The following is a 13,739-nucleotide window of genomic DNA, read 5'->3' as shown; positions in this document are numbered from 1 at the left end:
AAAAATTGTTATGCATGCCTACATAAAAACATTAAAATCCACAAAGATCAAAAACTTCAAAAATCGTTTTCACACAATAAAATTGCTCCGTACAATTTTCAGTACGAAACTAACACACGGATCATGGGTATGTCAAAAATATAATTTTGTTTTTGAGCCTATCGCCACTTATACTTATAAAAGAGAGACATTGTCCCTCGCAGTGTTTTGTGATGCGTCAAACAATGAAACTGTCTAACTTAAAGAAAGAAGTAGAATAAAAACATTCAGTACTTGTGGTGAGTTCTATATCAAACTTCAAGAGAAAAAAATAATAAGTTGAAAGGTATTTTAATGATAACGCAACGGTACATGACTATCCCATAATGTTTACATTCCCGGGGTGCTTAATGAAATTGCTCAGGAAGCGGAGATTTCGAATCTTGTATTTGAAGCGGCCCTTCTTCTTGATGCGGCCCAGATGCTGCAGAGTCCGTAGAACCGGCAATAGCCTGTACACCTGCCCCAGCTGGTCTCCAAGGCAGAACACGAAAGCACATTCCAAATAACCTGGAAACAACAATTATTAAAAAAAATGAAAAATCAACATTCATTCATTCAAGTCAGGCAACTATTTCCACCATTATTAAATGATGTAACGGTTTACTCACGCGTATTTATCGGGGTAGCCCGACTAGTTTCGGACCCAACCGGAGTCCTTAATCATGAGCAGACGCGGCGGGATCGCGAGTCGAACTCCCGAGGTCGAACTCCCGAGTTCGACTCGCGATCCCGCCGCGTCTCGGGCTCGGTCTCGGGCTCGGGCTACCCCGATAAATACGCGTGAGTAAACCGTTACATCATTTAATAATGAATCAGTCTCACGATAGTTATTATAAAAACTATTTCCACCGTTCACCGCTTTTGAAAGGGCTCTAACACAATATAGTTTAAGAATTAAATTTAATAATATTATAGGTAGTAGTAAATACCTATGGTATGCATAGAGAACTCGCATCAATATCATGGTTAAATACTAGGTAAAGAAAGTACGTAGGTAAAGAAATTTATCCCTTACTAGCTGTTGCCCGCGACTTCGTCCCCGTGGGTAGAAGATATAATTTATGATTTATACCTGCCCTGTTTTTTTTTCACATTTTCCATTGTATCTTCGCTCCTATTAGTCGCAGCGTGATGGTTTATAGCCTAAAGCCTTCCTCGTTGAATGGTCTATTTAACACAAAAAGATTTTTTCAATTTGGACCAGTAGATCTTGAGATTAGCGCGTTCAAACAAACAAACTCTTCAGCTTTATATATTAAGTATAGAAGTATAGATATAGATGTACTTATTCCTACATTTTTAAATAACATAACTTTAATAAAGATGTTCTTTCAACTATGTGGGTAACAACAAAATTAAACATTTAAACAAAGCTTCACATTGTAAGTTTTATTGTTTTACCATAGCAATATACATTTTAGTTTTATAGACGTATTATACCAAAGTGAACGTGACGTGTAATACTCAAATTACCAATAACGTAACAAAATGTAATCCTCTTGAATATTTTTATCTTTAAATCTTATACCTGGTATCTGCATAAAACTTTAAGTACAACATTTTCCAATAATGCCGAGATAACTCACATATTATGGAAAACCTAATAAAAGTGATCTTATCATAATATCATGACAAGGACAATATCCTATCGCTAAAGATTGAAAAGTCTTTATAATGCACTGTAAAATATGAACGTCCTTTGTGGATGTGACACGTTATTACTTTCTCGAGCATGCATTTTCTTTGTAAAAGATTCTTTGTAATATTGGATTACTTCCGATGAAATAAGATAAAACTGGATTTCATCCTGTCACTCATATTATGAAACTTTAGAAGAGCTTTCTTGTATGACAGTGTATATGGTAATAAGATCTCTGTATTCAGAAAATAGTAGCAAATTTTATCTCAACTTTGATTAAAAATGTTGACCTTTTGGCTGATATTGAGAACTGGAGTTTAGTTCCTACCATTGAGCTGTTCAATAGTGACTTTTTGTTATTATTTTTATTGGAGTCTGATAGGACATTTAAAATGTTTACAGAACAGTACTACACAAATACACTTCAAAATAAGGTATTTACTATGAAACAATAATATAAATCAAGAATTACCAGACAAAGAGACTATCGACAAAATCACAAACACTGAACATTCACTAGGTTACCCAAGCTATGCAAAATCCGTTAAAAGCAAAAGCTTTAGAGTGCAGTTTCCATTTCAATATAACTTATAACAGCAACATTTGTCCACCCTTTACCCTCGCAATCCCTCTACAGCAGAAAATCTCTTCAAACACTAACGAAATATGAATTTAAGTGGAGCTTAAGTCTTGCAACGGAGTTTACCCTTGAGCTGGGATTATGTACTGCTATTACCATGCACTCATCACTGGACGCTACTCAGCTGAGTCTGCTAATCAAAAGGCAAAAAGCCACCCCTTTACCCGGCGATAATCCCCGGCGCGCCTCAATGGAGGCACCCCCAAAAATGAATTGATTTTGACATGCCTCTTTGTTTTGTTTGGACGTCTGTGCTACCTCGACACTTCAGATTTAAGCCCTCTGATTGGTATTAAAGCTACCAGGCCCGTTCGTAATTGCATCGTGCTAATGTATGTTTGTCTGAGTTGCACTACGGGGCTTTTAGAATATTTGCTGTATATGTAAAGTGGGTATCTTTTAAGTATACTTTTCCAATATTTTAGAAATTTCATTCCGCGACTCAGTATCTACTTAAGAGATATTTTTACTAAGAAACAGTGAATCTTTAGCGCATTACTGTACTCAGTATCACCGTTAGCAAGAAGACTGTCTTAAAGAATTCTAGCAGAAAACTGTTACTGAGAATAAAATCCTTTTCAAGATTTTTCATATTATCGCCGTAAATGTAAGAGATATTTATTTTTCTTTCTAAGATACTTTCCCGTGAAAAATAAAATACTTGAAACCAATTATTTGGAAAATCATAAGTAAGATCGTAGACACGAATCTGTAAAGTACCGAGTAATCCTTTGAAGGGCTTACGTATGCTCTCGAGTGGGTGCTCCTTATCAGGAATTAGCTTGAGCCTCCAGTATGTATTTCCAGAGAACGTTTCATTGCAATTATAACGTAAAATGTATTGTGAGTGCTTCAGTTCAAGGGGATTTAGTGCGCTCCATATTGAATATAACATTTTACAGAGAATTAATGATGTACTCTGCATTGCACACATTAATACTTTTGCGTATTAAATAATATATTTGTAGGAGATGAACTGGTATGGTGGTGGCAGTTATGGTGGCAAAAGGAATTAATAAAAATCTGCTGTGCAAATGGACCGAATATTGGAAGTACCGCAAACAAAAATCGGATTAAGCTTCGGCTTGGTCCGAATTTACGTTAAAAACTGCACTCACACGGATGAAGGCTTAACTATGCTCTCATTCCAGATTTTGTTTTTATTAAGCTTTTATCATTAATACATGAAATTTTAAAACAGACCTCAATTACTAGAAATTGTTATTTTTTTATGATGAACCAAATTACTCAGACGGCCAAAATAAAATATTTCAATTTAACATTCAATACATTGTCGACTTTTCTCCTTTTGTTAAGGTACCTAAAAAAATAGCAATTGATGTCGTTTTATACAAACGCAAATAAAATAAATAAACCGCTAATTAATTTTAGTAGTACCTAAGTAGGTTTAATTGATTTGGCAATCGTTACGAACGCTAAAAGATTTTGGTTAAAATTTTCTTCAAACGGTTCTTTTCTATTCGTTCCAAAATATAAAACCGTTTTGTAATAACTGTGTAACCATGTTTTATAACAACATTACACATACACTGTAGGATTATGAACGTGGCGCTCGAGGGGTAATATCCTTTAGTGATGCATTTATTTCGAATTTATTACATCCCTGCTACAGAATATACAGAATTATTAACATGGAGGTTTTATATTTTATTTTGCAGCGCACGTTATTGCTTTAATATTCTATGCACAAAGTGAATATTAATTCAGTTCGGTTTTCGTTTTGAGCTGAATATTCGATGGTTTATTTTGTAATATGTTTTTATGATGTTTGTTGTTCGGTAAATGTATTTTTTTTCTAACTCATGTAAAGGATATTAACAATAATATTTGAAAAAAAATTGTCCCATCAGTAAATCAATTCAAATGTCTCTTGTGAATTGAAGACTAAGTCTAGATACGGCAAGGCAATAAAAGAAAGATGTAAACCATTCTATTTATTTGTATGTTCAATTTGCTAAATGTACCTACGAGTAACATGTCAACTCTGTTATGTAACGTACTGAGATCGTGTGTTAACATCCATTTCAATATTAATTGGCGTGTCATACTCCCCATGAGTATGGCGTAGCAATATTCAATACTAGGAACCAGCTTTGTATCATTACGTATCGAGAGCCACTTTGGAAATGCGCTTGCTCATATCGGAATCACGTGAAATTCCGATATCAGCAAGCAATTCCGAAACTAATTATCCCTATTCCCTTGCAAAACAGTATTAATGGTACTTCATGTAATTAGTATTTAAACCAATATTCTGTGTTATAATCAAGACTGATATTGAGTAGTTAAAGGACGATATAACGTCTTAATTACTTACCAGAAAACAAATAAGTTGATTTAAATGTCTGAATAAATAATTACGATGTAGCCTTCCAAATGCATACGTATTTCAATAATTATTTTATCAATAATCAGCTTGTTTCAAAGGGTACTTCAACCGGCTCTGTCTCCCCTGAAATCCAATAACATTTCGTACCGACTAATTGAATTGCAATATTTGGAATGACAGAATCGTTCTCTATTTTAATATCCGATAAAACCACAACCGCATCATATCATAAGCTCTTGAAATACGTCAAATTAGCAAATACCATTAGCAGAAAATGCTTTTGTAAATTACAACGTTGTTACCTATCGAAATTAATATTTATACTTATTTTGATTTGAAGTTAAAGCTGATTAATATGCGAAATAAAATAAATGGACTCACGACAATGATTTATTACGTTTTTTGATTGTGTCTGTTGATATATATATATAATACATATATATGTATATCCTGGGACAACTCACACACGGTTATCTGATCCCAAGCTAAGCAGAGCTTGTGTTATGGTAACCAGACAACTGATAAACTTACTTATATATTTCTAAATACATACATATTATAGATAAATTACACCCAGACACCAGAACAAATGTTCATGCTCATCACACAAGATTTGTCCTGGGCGGGAATCGAACCCACGACCTCCGGTATAGCAGTCAGGGTCGCTAACCACTAGACCAACAGGCCCGTCTTTATCCTTAAGGTACGGAAACTAATAAAGTACCAATATTAAATATCAAAACTTAAATATAGATGCTAGAAAGATTATAAGAAAATGTGTTCGTCCCTCTTAAAATTATTTTTATTTAAAGGAATAGAAATGTTTTTGTTCGATTGTAAAATTATTTCTCGATCTACAAATGGCCTTTGAGATGAAAAGTAACATTCATTGGACAATGTCATTTCATATCTCTTTAGTTTGATTTGAAAGTGCATGTACGTAATAATGTTGAAAGCTTGTTTTGAACAGGTAATGGATTAGTTTTATGTTCACATCAACAGTGGCTCTCAAGTTGACACTTCCAGTTGTGGAAGGGAGAAGCCGCTCTACGCGGTGTAGTGTGCTATCTCGTTTCCTCCTCGGTAACTTTATGGGGGGACGGGTACTCAGATTGTTCATGCCTTGCACAGCCCAAACAAACTTTCAGTTATCCTATGCTTGAGACTAATTTATACAGATTGAGTAACTTTCTGTTTCAGTATTGAGTTAATCAGATTAGGAACTCTTCAGGTGGAGGCTTTTGAGAGTCCATACAGGAAGCAATTCAATTTGTCCGGCTATGATAATAGCGTCTCGTGTGGATATAGAAATTATTGTGGCTTAAGCTTTTAATTATTCCGTTGCAAGCGAGACACTTCCGCTACACAATTACGATCACATAATAAGCGTTTATTGAATTAATTAAGTAACATTAAGTGACTTAATAATTATGGTAAAAATTCGGTTTAATTGTTACCACATTATTAAATGATTTAATATTTAGTAGAAAAGTTATGCAACATCGCAATTATGATAAGATAAAATCAAATGTATGGATAAATAAGAGAATCATACTCGTAACTCAATAACAAAATAATTGAAAAAGAAAAAATGCTTAAAAATCGAGTGATCCACTTAAGTAGTTATTTCCAGATATTTCCAATTACCATCGTTAAGACTCTTAAAGTAAGCAGCTTATAAAAAAAAGAAAATTTTATAAATCAAAATTAATTAGGCGTCGATTAAAGAAAATAAAGTCTTTGCTAGTCTCATGTCTGAAGAACGATTAAAATTGTTTCGAACGAAATTGACATTACATCTATAACTCTTTGTTAAGACTATGTGACTCTTTGAATTTGAATCCTTATAACATTGAAATGAGATTTATTGTGCTCTTGACCTTAAGATGAACAAAATATTCAATATTGTGTTGTCTCAGGTTCGAACCACCACACTACCTCCCAACGTGGAACCATTTTATACCTGCTTTGGATGTAGTAGGTATTGTTAATAATTATTGGCACTGACCTGCAGTGTGCACCGAGCTACTTAGTTCCTCCGTTACAATCTTGCACTGAGCGACATCCATGAAGCAGTGGTTTTTAAACACGACCGAAGGATAATTGGTATTGGCTCCCGGCACTCCGCAGACTGGAGCGTACGTGTCCGGGCATTTCTGGTTCAACAAAATAAAGGTACCTGTTTGCTTTATTTTGAAGTGAAAACTTTTTTACCGCGTTGTATACTTTATTTGTAATGAGTAAAAACTGCCAAACTCGCGTCAGGACACGTGACCTGATCGAAAATTCGTAAGACAAAAACTTCTTTAGCACAATACTGCATCGATAACGAAATAAATAAGTATTGTATTCTACCACATAAATGATAGTTATTTAATAGTGATAATAAAAACAATTCGTGCAAAATTATTCCCTAACCATTACCAGAATATAAAATATCCACAACGTTAATATTCAAGTTTTCACTTCTGCCGGCACTCTCGGAGTGCAACCCGTAGCTTTTTCTTAGCCTGTCGTTCCCGGGTGATTCTCCAGAAAAAAATAACACAAGTTAACGTCGTCATTATCCTCACCAACTGGTCTAAGTAACTGTAGTACTAAATTTTTAATTTTTTTAAGTTATCTATTAATAGCCTGAGTACTTTACGAACTCGGATAAAAATAATATAGAATACATCAATCTGCAGTATCAAAAGTGTGGTGAGGATAATGACGACGTTAACTTGTGTTATTTTTTTCCGGAGAATCACCCTCCCCACTGCTGCGCTATAAATATTGGGATAAAATTGTGCCCTCTACTGTCTATATTTTTAAACTCTATAATTTTACTCAGATGAACAATTTGATGACAATGAATGATGAGCTAAAACGAATTATTCTAATGCTGAGTGTTTATGTTTGACTGATCAGTCGCGAACACCTTAGTAAGTCGAATTTTCCACCATCAGCCAATTCCGCTTTGAGTAAAATGCTAGTTAAATCTGTCTTTTGTTACCAATTAATATTAGTACAATTGTTTTATAGCAATAACTAGACTGTGATTAAAATGGTGCTTAATTTGGCCCAAAATATAAAAAGCAACTTTATTTTTCCTTAAAATGCAGCTTGTCGCCTGCCGAGACTGCAAACGCGTAAACACATGATTGTGTCCTGCTTACTATAATTATTTTACACTATATCAAAACAATTTAAAACTCTACCAGAGAGAATAACAGCGACCTTTGTCCGTTAATTTATTTTCCTGCTGAGCTGTCAAAAAACGATAACCCTTTCAATTTTCAGCTGTTTGAACATGGAAGACATTGACGGACCCCCTGATGCATGCCCGGAGCGTTTAATTATTTCGCCATGCATTGAAACGTCATTTACCAAATTGGATTAATCATGATGGAGCAATAATAAAACGTTCCTGCAATAGACAGGTTTGCAAAATTTTGCAATTCCATTTTCAAAGTTGGAAATGCAGCGACTAGTGTACGATCACCAACAGAAGGCTTTAAAAAAACAAATTACGAACCGAAAGAAATATACATACATATAAGTTTAGTATTTAAGCTGTTTTGTAAATCTGATTTTATTCAAGGCCTTCTGTTGGTGGCTGTACCTAACTACCTAATTATGTGTTCGGATATTTTGCAAAGTTCAGGGTTTGTTAAAGGTACATACTTCACTTTATATTTTAAGGTTCAGTGAATCTTAGAAATAACTTTAAATTTTATTTGAAATCGAAATGTTTTTACTTTTGCTGATATTTTTAGGTTAGATTTTTCTTTTGAATGCTGTTGGTAAGTAAATTTATTTGATTTGATATAGAACATTCAAAATATGTTCGTGTTGAAAAGCAGGTTAAAGAAAAATAAAAAATATAAGTACCGTTGGACATTTGTGGAAGCAGGTCTTTACTAATGGCATATGAAGGTAGTCAGTGGAAACATTCTTTGGTTTAGTGGTCCAGGGGGTGAATATAACTCTTGGACCCAATATCGAGGCAAATACTTTCCGTGTACTTTCGTTCAGGAATTGCTGTTTTAAAGGCATGTTCACTAAGTGAGTAGAGGCAAAGAAGTTATCGATACTTTCGTTAATATTGTTTTTATCGATCATAGATCCAGAGACGATAACCAGGGGTTTAATTTTTTTCAATTTTTCGATCGTTTGAGCTTCTTTTGCGGGGCCTTCTTTTTGAGTGACGTCATTATCATATGCTGCTGGTTTGTCGTCATTACAGAGATAAAACTCGGTGACAAAAAAGTGTGTGCCCTTGACGCAGTTGTGTTTGGTAAGTTCGCATTTGTTTCGGAATGTTCTGAGTCTGTATCCTTCGCCATCTTGTCTTATGCCACACACAGGAGGCTCGCTGGTTTCGGAGCAATCAGGACATTCTTTATCAAATTGAGTTTTTTCAAAGTCGCTAGATTTATGTATTATCCTTGGACCGCCACAGAACTCCATGTTTATGATACCATAGGCTGAAAAAAAGTTGAATTCATTAATAACTGATAGACAACTATTTTCGGCATTTTGGTTGTCTTAATCAATTGTCTCGTGCATTAAATTAAGACATTGCCACACATGACTGAATTAATTTTAGATCGAAACAATAATATTTGAAAATAATATTTTTATTTTTTAATGTAAGTAGCAAATAATAAAATATTAAACAAGTTACAGTAGGTTATATCTACAAGAATCAAATCACACCCATAAAAAAGCAAAATACTAATTAGATTACAATATCTCATCCACACTGTATAGTGTAGTATCATACATAAGTGCGGCAATCGATTCCGGGTCAAATTACTGAATAAAATAAGTCTATTAAAAAACTTAATAAGACCACAATTTTGTCCACAGCTGTAAATAGGGTGCATACATTTGTCGGCAAACAATTGAGGCTCGGAATCTGGCAAAACGCCGCAAATCCCTGCTGACCCATGTAGTGCTCGTAAATCTCGTTACCCTCGAATTTCTCCACATCCCGCTTGTAGAATATATAATGTAATGGCAACAGGTTGTGTTCCGATTATCTCCTATCGCCATGGCAACCGACAAACATTTGTCTTTAAGAAAGTTTGGGAGCGCGCCAAGTGGATAAGGGCAAATAGCCAACGGACACAACCATATTGAGACAAGCGACCAAACCGTTTATCAATACCCTAACAATGTGGCAAGGATATCAACTTAAATATTATTTTTTATGGTTTTCAATTCAGCAAGCTTACCTATGTATTGCAAAAATATATATACGTAAATATTATTCATCATTTTGAGAATATCAAGGTGCCTGTTTTAAGTTGAGGGTATATTCTCTACAATTTTCACATGTACAACTTGCAATGGAGGAAACTTATCCCGTAGTAACATAAACACGCTGTACATCTTTAATAACAGTTAGGTCGTCTTATGTTTCAATTTCTTGCGATGAGTGCCCCTTTCCCGGCCACCCTATTAAAAGCTCAGAGTCTTATGAATATCTAAGTGCATCATATCGATCGTGTACCTGCGGTAGGCTGAAGATAGATAATAGATTGCACTGAACAGGTAATAAATGTTGTATTTCTGATAAAATATTCCAGAAGTCATATTTATGTAACCATTTCTGTGCGTGTGCTTAGAACTTACAAATTTAAGGTAAACCGGGTGAAAGAGAGAGAGTTCTTTCTTTTAATAGTAAAAAGTTGTAATGAATGTGTGTCCGAGCTTCTTTGAAACACGCAGAATTTTTTTGCAACTCTTTTACAACAAAAGAGAAAATGGTGTGTTGTAGACAGTTATTTTTTAATATTACACATATTGTTAAATATATAAATGGCCCAAGAAGTCCTAAATATAATCTGACGCGGGAAGCGACAGCGTGGTCACGTGGTTCCGTAGGCGGCGGTGTCACGGCCCAATCATATGTATATTTATCGTGTCTTTAGCTCAGAAAGATTAATATGAAACCCTGAAGTATCTAAAATCAAAATTTCCAAATAAAAATTCTCATATTCATGCAAAACTAATATTTGTTTAAATAATTCAGAAATTATCATTAAACTATTAAAAGCAATCAAAAGTAGTAATAATGACTCCTTACGGCTGGCATACGGTCATACAAATCACATCATACACATTACGCAGGCCACAAAGAAATATTGTTTAAAACTTTATCCTACAGATAACCACAACATTTATCGTATTCAAAGGGATTAAAATAGATTCATACAAAGTACTTACGAATTCAACCCCTTCTCAACCCCTTCGCGACGGCTAATCCTAAACGAGTATCAAAACCGGGAATCTGTTGATCCGAAAATTATGATCTCGTTAAACGAAGCCCTTTTATCTAATAAATTAAATTTAACCTTGACATTTTTGGATACTTCAAGATTATCGTTTGGGTAGAGTTCAACATTATTACAATATGAACTCTTATAATTTTGTATGAAAGAATGGAAAGTTCTTTTACGGAGCTGAAGTACTTTATTGGCAGGTCAATGCAATTAGTATTAGCTTAGGCTATGACTGATTGATTTTAATGAAAATTAATAACTCCGAACGCGGAAAATCAAAAGGCTTAGATGGTTGTACCTACTCACAATTTTAAAATAGCATTTTTCGACAAGAGCGCAATGATTAATTTGTAAGATTTCGGCGTAACACTTACTTTGATACAAAACTTTTAATAGTAACAGTAACTAGCTGTTGCCCGCAGCCCGACTTTGTATCGAAAATGATTTCAATGGAATATAAAATCTATCTTATGTGTTAATTCTGGCTATAAACTATCTGTGTACCAAGTTTCGTCTAAATCTTAGTCTTTTTTGCGTGAAGGAGAAATAAACATCCATACATACAAACATTCGCGTTTATAATATTAGTAGGATGCAAGTTCTGTATAAGAATACACATTGAATATTATAACAACAAATTAAACAGACTGATGGACAGATGTCTGTGTCATTTCATTATTTGCTTCCATCGTGTGCCTTTTAAAGTACCGTCTCGTTTATTCAATAACTCTTTGACAAAGCACTTAGGCGGAAAAATATTTAGTTAAAATAAACTGCAAAGCAGACGTTGTTAAAAGCATGTATTAAAATATTTTGTCCTACGTACCGGTAAAAGCTCCTCAATCAACTACTTAGTTCCACAAATTGAATACAGGCTAGTCAAAGACTTTGAACTTACTTTAGCATCACAATAGCATTTTATTCTCTACAAGCTTTCCTTAAATAATAATAAGTTTCTTTTTCAGTACTTAAAAGCATGACAGCTTATTGTTTTAAAATATCAAGAGGGATGGCAAGAGGAAGCTTTAGAAGACGTATTGTTAGTTTTTTAGGAAAAAAATGGATATCAGAATTTTGCGTACAGTAAAATTATCACGTTACAATAATATGATGTAGTACCAGTAGAACGGATATTACATTTCGCTGTGTTATTAAAAAAAACTTTTATTATTAAATTTAATATACAGTTAACTAAATAAAATAGATTTTGTATTTAATGAAAGAAAATCAGACTAAAACCACACTATAATAAATCCCTTAAAGGACAATATCAACAACGCAAGTTCAATGCAACAAGAAAATAGTTGTGCTCAGCGTTCTGACAACTTTGCAGTCTCGTATAATTTGATTAGAGAGCTTACCAATATATGGTAATTTAAAGTCATGTTATTGAAGGCGCGCAAGTGTGACAGAGCTTGACACTTTATAGAGTGGCGTCTCTGTTCCACACATATAATTACCTTTATTACATTAAGTCGTGGTAGTAGGTCCTCAGAATTAAATTAGCCTGATATTGTACCTCTGCTGACAAATATCGGGAGCTCAAACTGACAAAGTTAGGGGGAATTACAAAAGAATTCGCCGGGAGTTGGGTCTGCGTGCCTTTCCCGGTAGCGAAGGGGTTCCCTAATAGAAAGGTGAAGCAAGTTAGGTACAGGTAGTGTCGACAGCCAGACATCGTGTTAACGGCGAAACTTTTTACAGGTATTGAAGGAAGCTGAATCGGAAAGTGTGAACATGCAAAGTTTGTCACTATAATTGAATACAAAAAGGCGAGGAAATTTTTTCACGCGTTTTAAACTAATGTTTTTGCATGACAGGATATCTGACTTGATAATATTTAAGAGTTTTAAACATTTTTCAAATTATGATGAGGTAATATTAAAACTCATACCTCTTTGGTAAAGCTCGCTAACACACAGATATCTCACTCATCACTAATTAATTACAGTAAAAACGTTCTCATGTGAACTCTTTACATAAACGCTCTAGGTACGTACAGTAAATACTCGAAACATCAAACCAAAATTAAAGCAGCGATAGCGGGCATTCTTCCTAATTGGATTCGGATTCACCAAGGCATGCGCCATAGTTTATTTTGAAACCATAAACACGAGTCCGATTTTACAGATGCAACGCACACGGCCGCAGACGCCATTCGAATTTTCAACCCACAGCCATCCCCCTGTGGAGCCGTCAATATTATTCGGTGTAACATTGTTTTACACCAATTCGTCAATAAATACCTCGCAGGTATTAATTTCGCATGACGCGCCGCGTCAGGGGAGCGGGCGTACACATGCACACGCTCGTCTGAGGCTGGGTGCCCGGGCAACGGGGAGATGGGTGGGCTTACATCACCCGGGCGGACCCCTCGCCGTCTGGCTGCAGTTCCATTATGGTCGCTCTACCAAACAAAGGTGGCTATAGAATAATGCGAGTTAATTGCTACAACCTGTGCCGGACACGCTGGCGACCAGCACAATCCGCACACGATTATTATGTGCTTCGCTGTTTAATCTATGTATAATCTATTAATCTGATGGCCTTTTAATGGCCCTGTTTGATTTAATTACAAATTCAATTAAAGCATACAAAGTGGATAATGCTAGGTCCCTAATTACTATCAATATAAACAAAATAGTTCTTGTCACCCACAGACAATAAGACGTTGAAAAACTAAATATTTTAAAAATAATTGTCACAATCTTCGGCCCCTTTTTCCGGATGGGAAGTCAACCCCTCAGATCAACAATTATAACGTTCAAATCTTAACAAGAACCCTAACATTTGCCG

The 13,739-nt window shown here is 34.8% G+C and overlaps 1 protein-coding gene across 3 annotated transcripts; it reads right to left on the bottom strand.

Moving 5' to 3' along the window:
- Positions 1–314: 314 nt before the first annotated feature.
- On the bottom strand, positions 315–12,799 carry LOC113502013. 3 transcript variants are annotated; one of them, XM_026883369.1, is made up of 4 exons: positions 10,888–12,799; positions 8,545–9,140; positions 6,680–6,827; positions 315–549 (listed from the first exon to the last, which is right to left on the bottom strand). In XM_026883369.1, exons 2-4 carry the CDS (start codon positions 9,121–9,123, stop codon positions 356–358), a joined length of 921 nt encoding a protein of 306 aa, XP_026739170.1. In that variant the 5' UTR covers positions 9,124–9,140; positions 10,888–12,799; the 3' UTR covers positions 315–355. The 3 variants fall into 3 exon arrangements, with proteins under 3 accessions (XP_026739170.1, XP_026739169.1, XP_026739171.1); XM_026883368.1 differs by lacking the exon at positions 10,888–12,799 and having other exon boundaries at positions 8,545–10,766; XM_026883370.1 differs by lacking the exons at positions 315–549; positions 10,888–12,799 and adding an exon at positions 3,020–4,794 and having other exon boundaries at positions 8,545–10,766.
- Positions 12,800–13,739: the final 940 nt, after the last annotated feature.

This window comes from Trichoplusia ni, chromosome 16 (genome assembly GCF_003590095.1).
Source record: "Trichoplusia ni isolate ovarian cell line Hi5 chromosome 16, tn1, whole genome shotgun sequence".
Taxonomy (NCBI): Eukaryota; Metazoa; Arthropoda; class Insecta; order Lepidoptera; family Noctuidae; genus Trichoplusia; species Trichoplusia ni.
The sequence above is the reverse complement of the archived record's forward strand: the minus strand, read 5'-3'. Positions and strand labels throughout refer to the sequence as shown.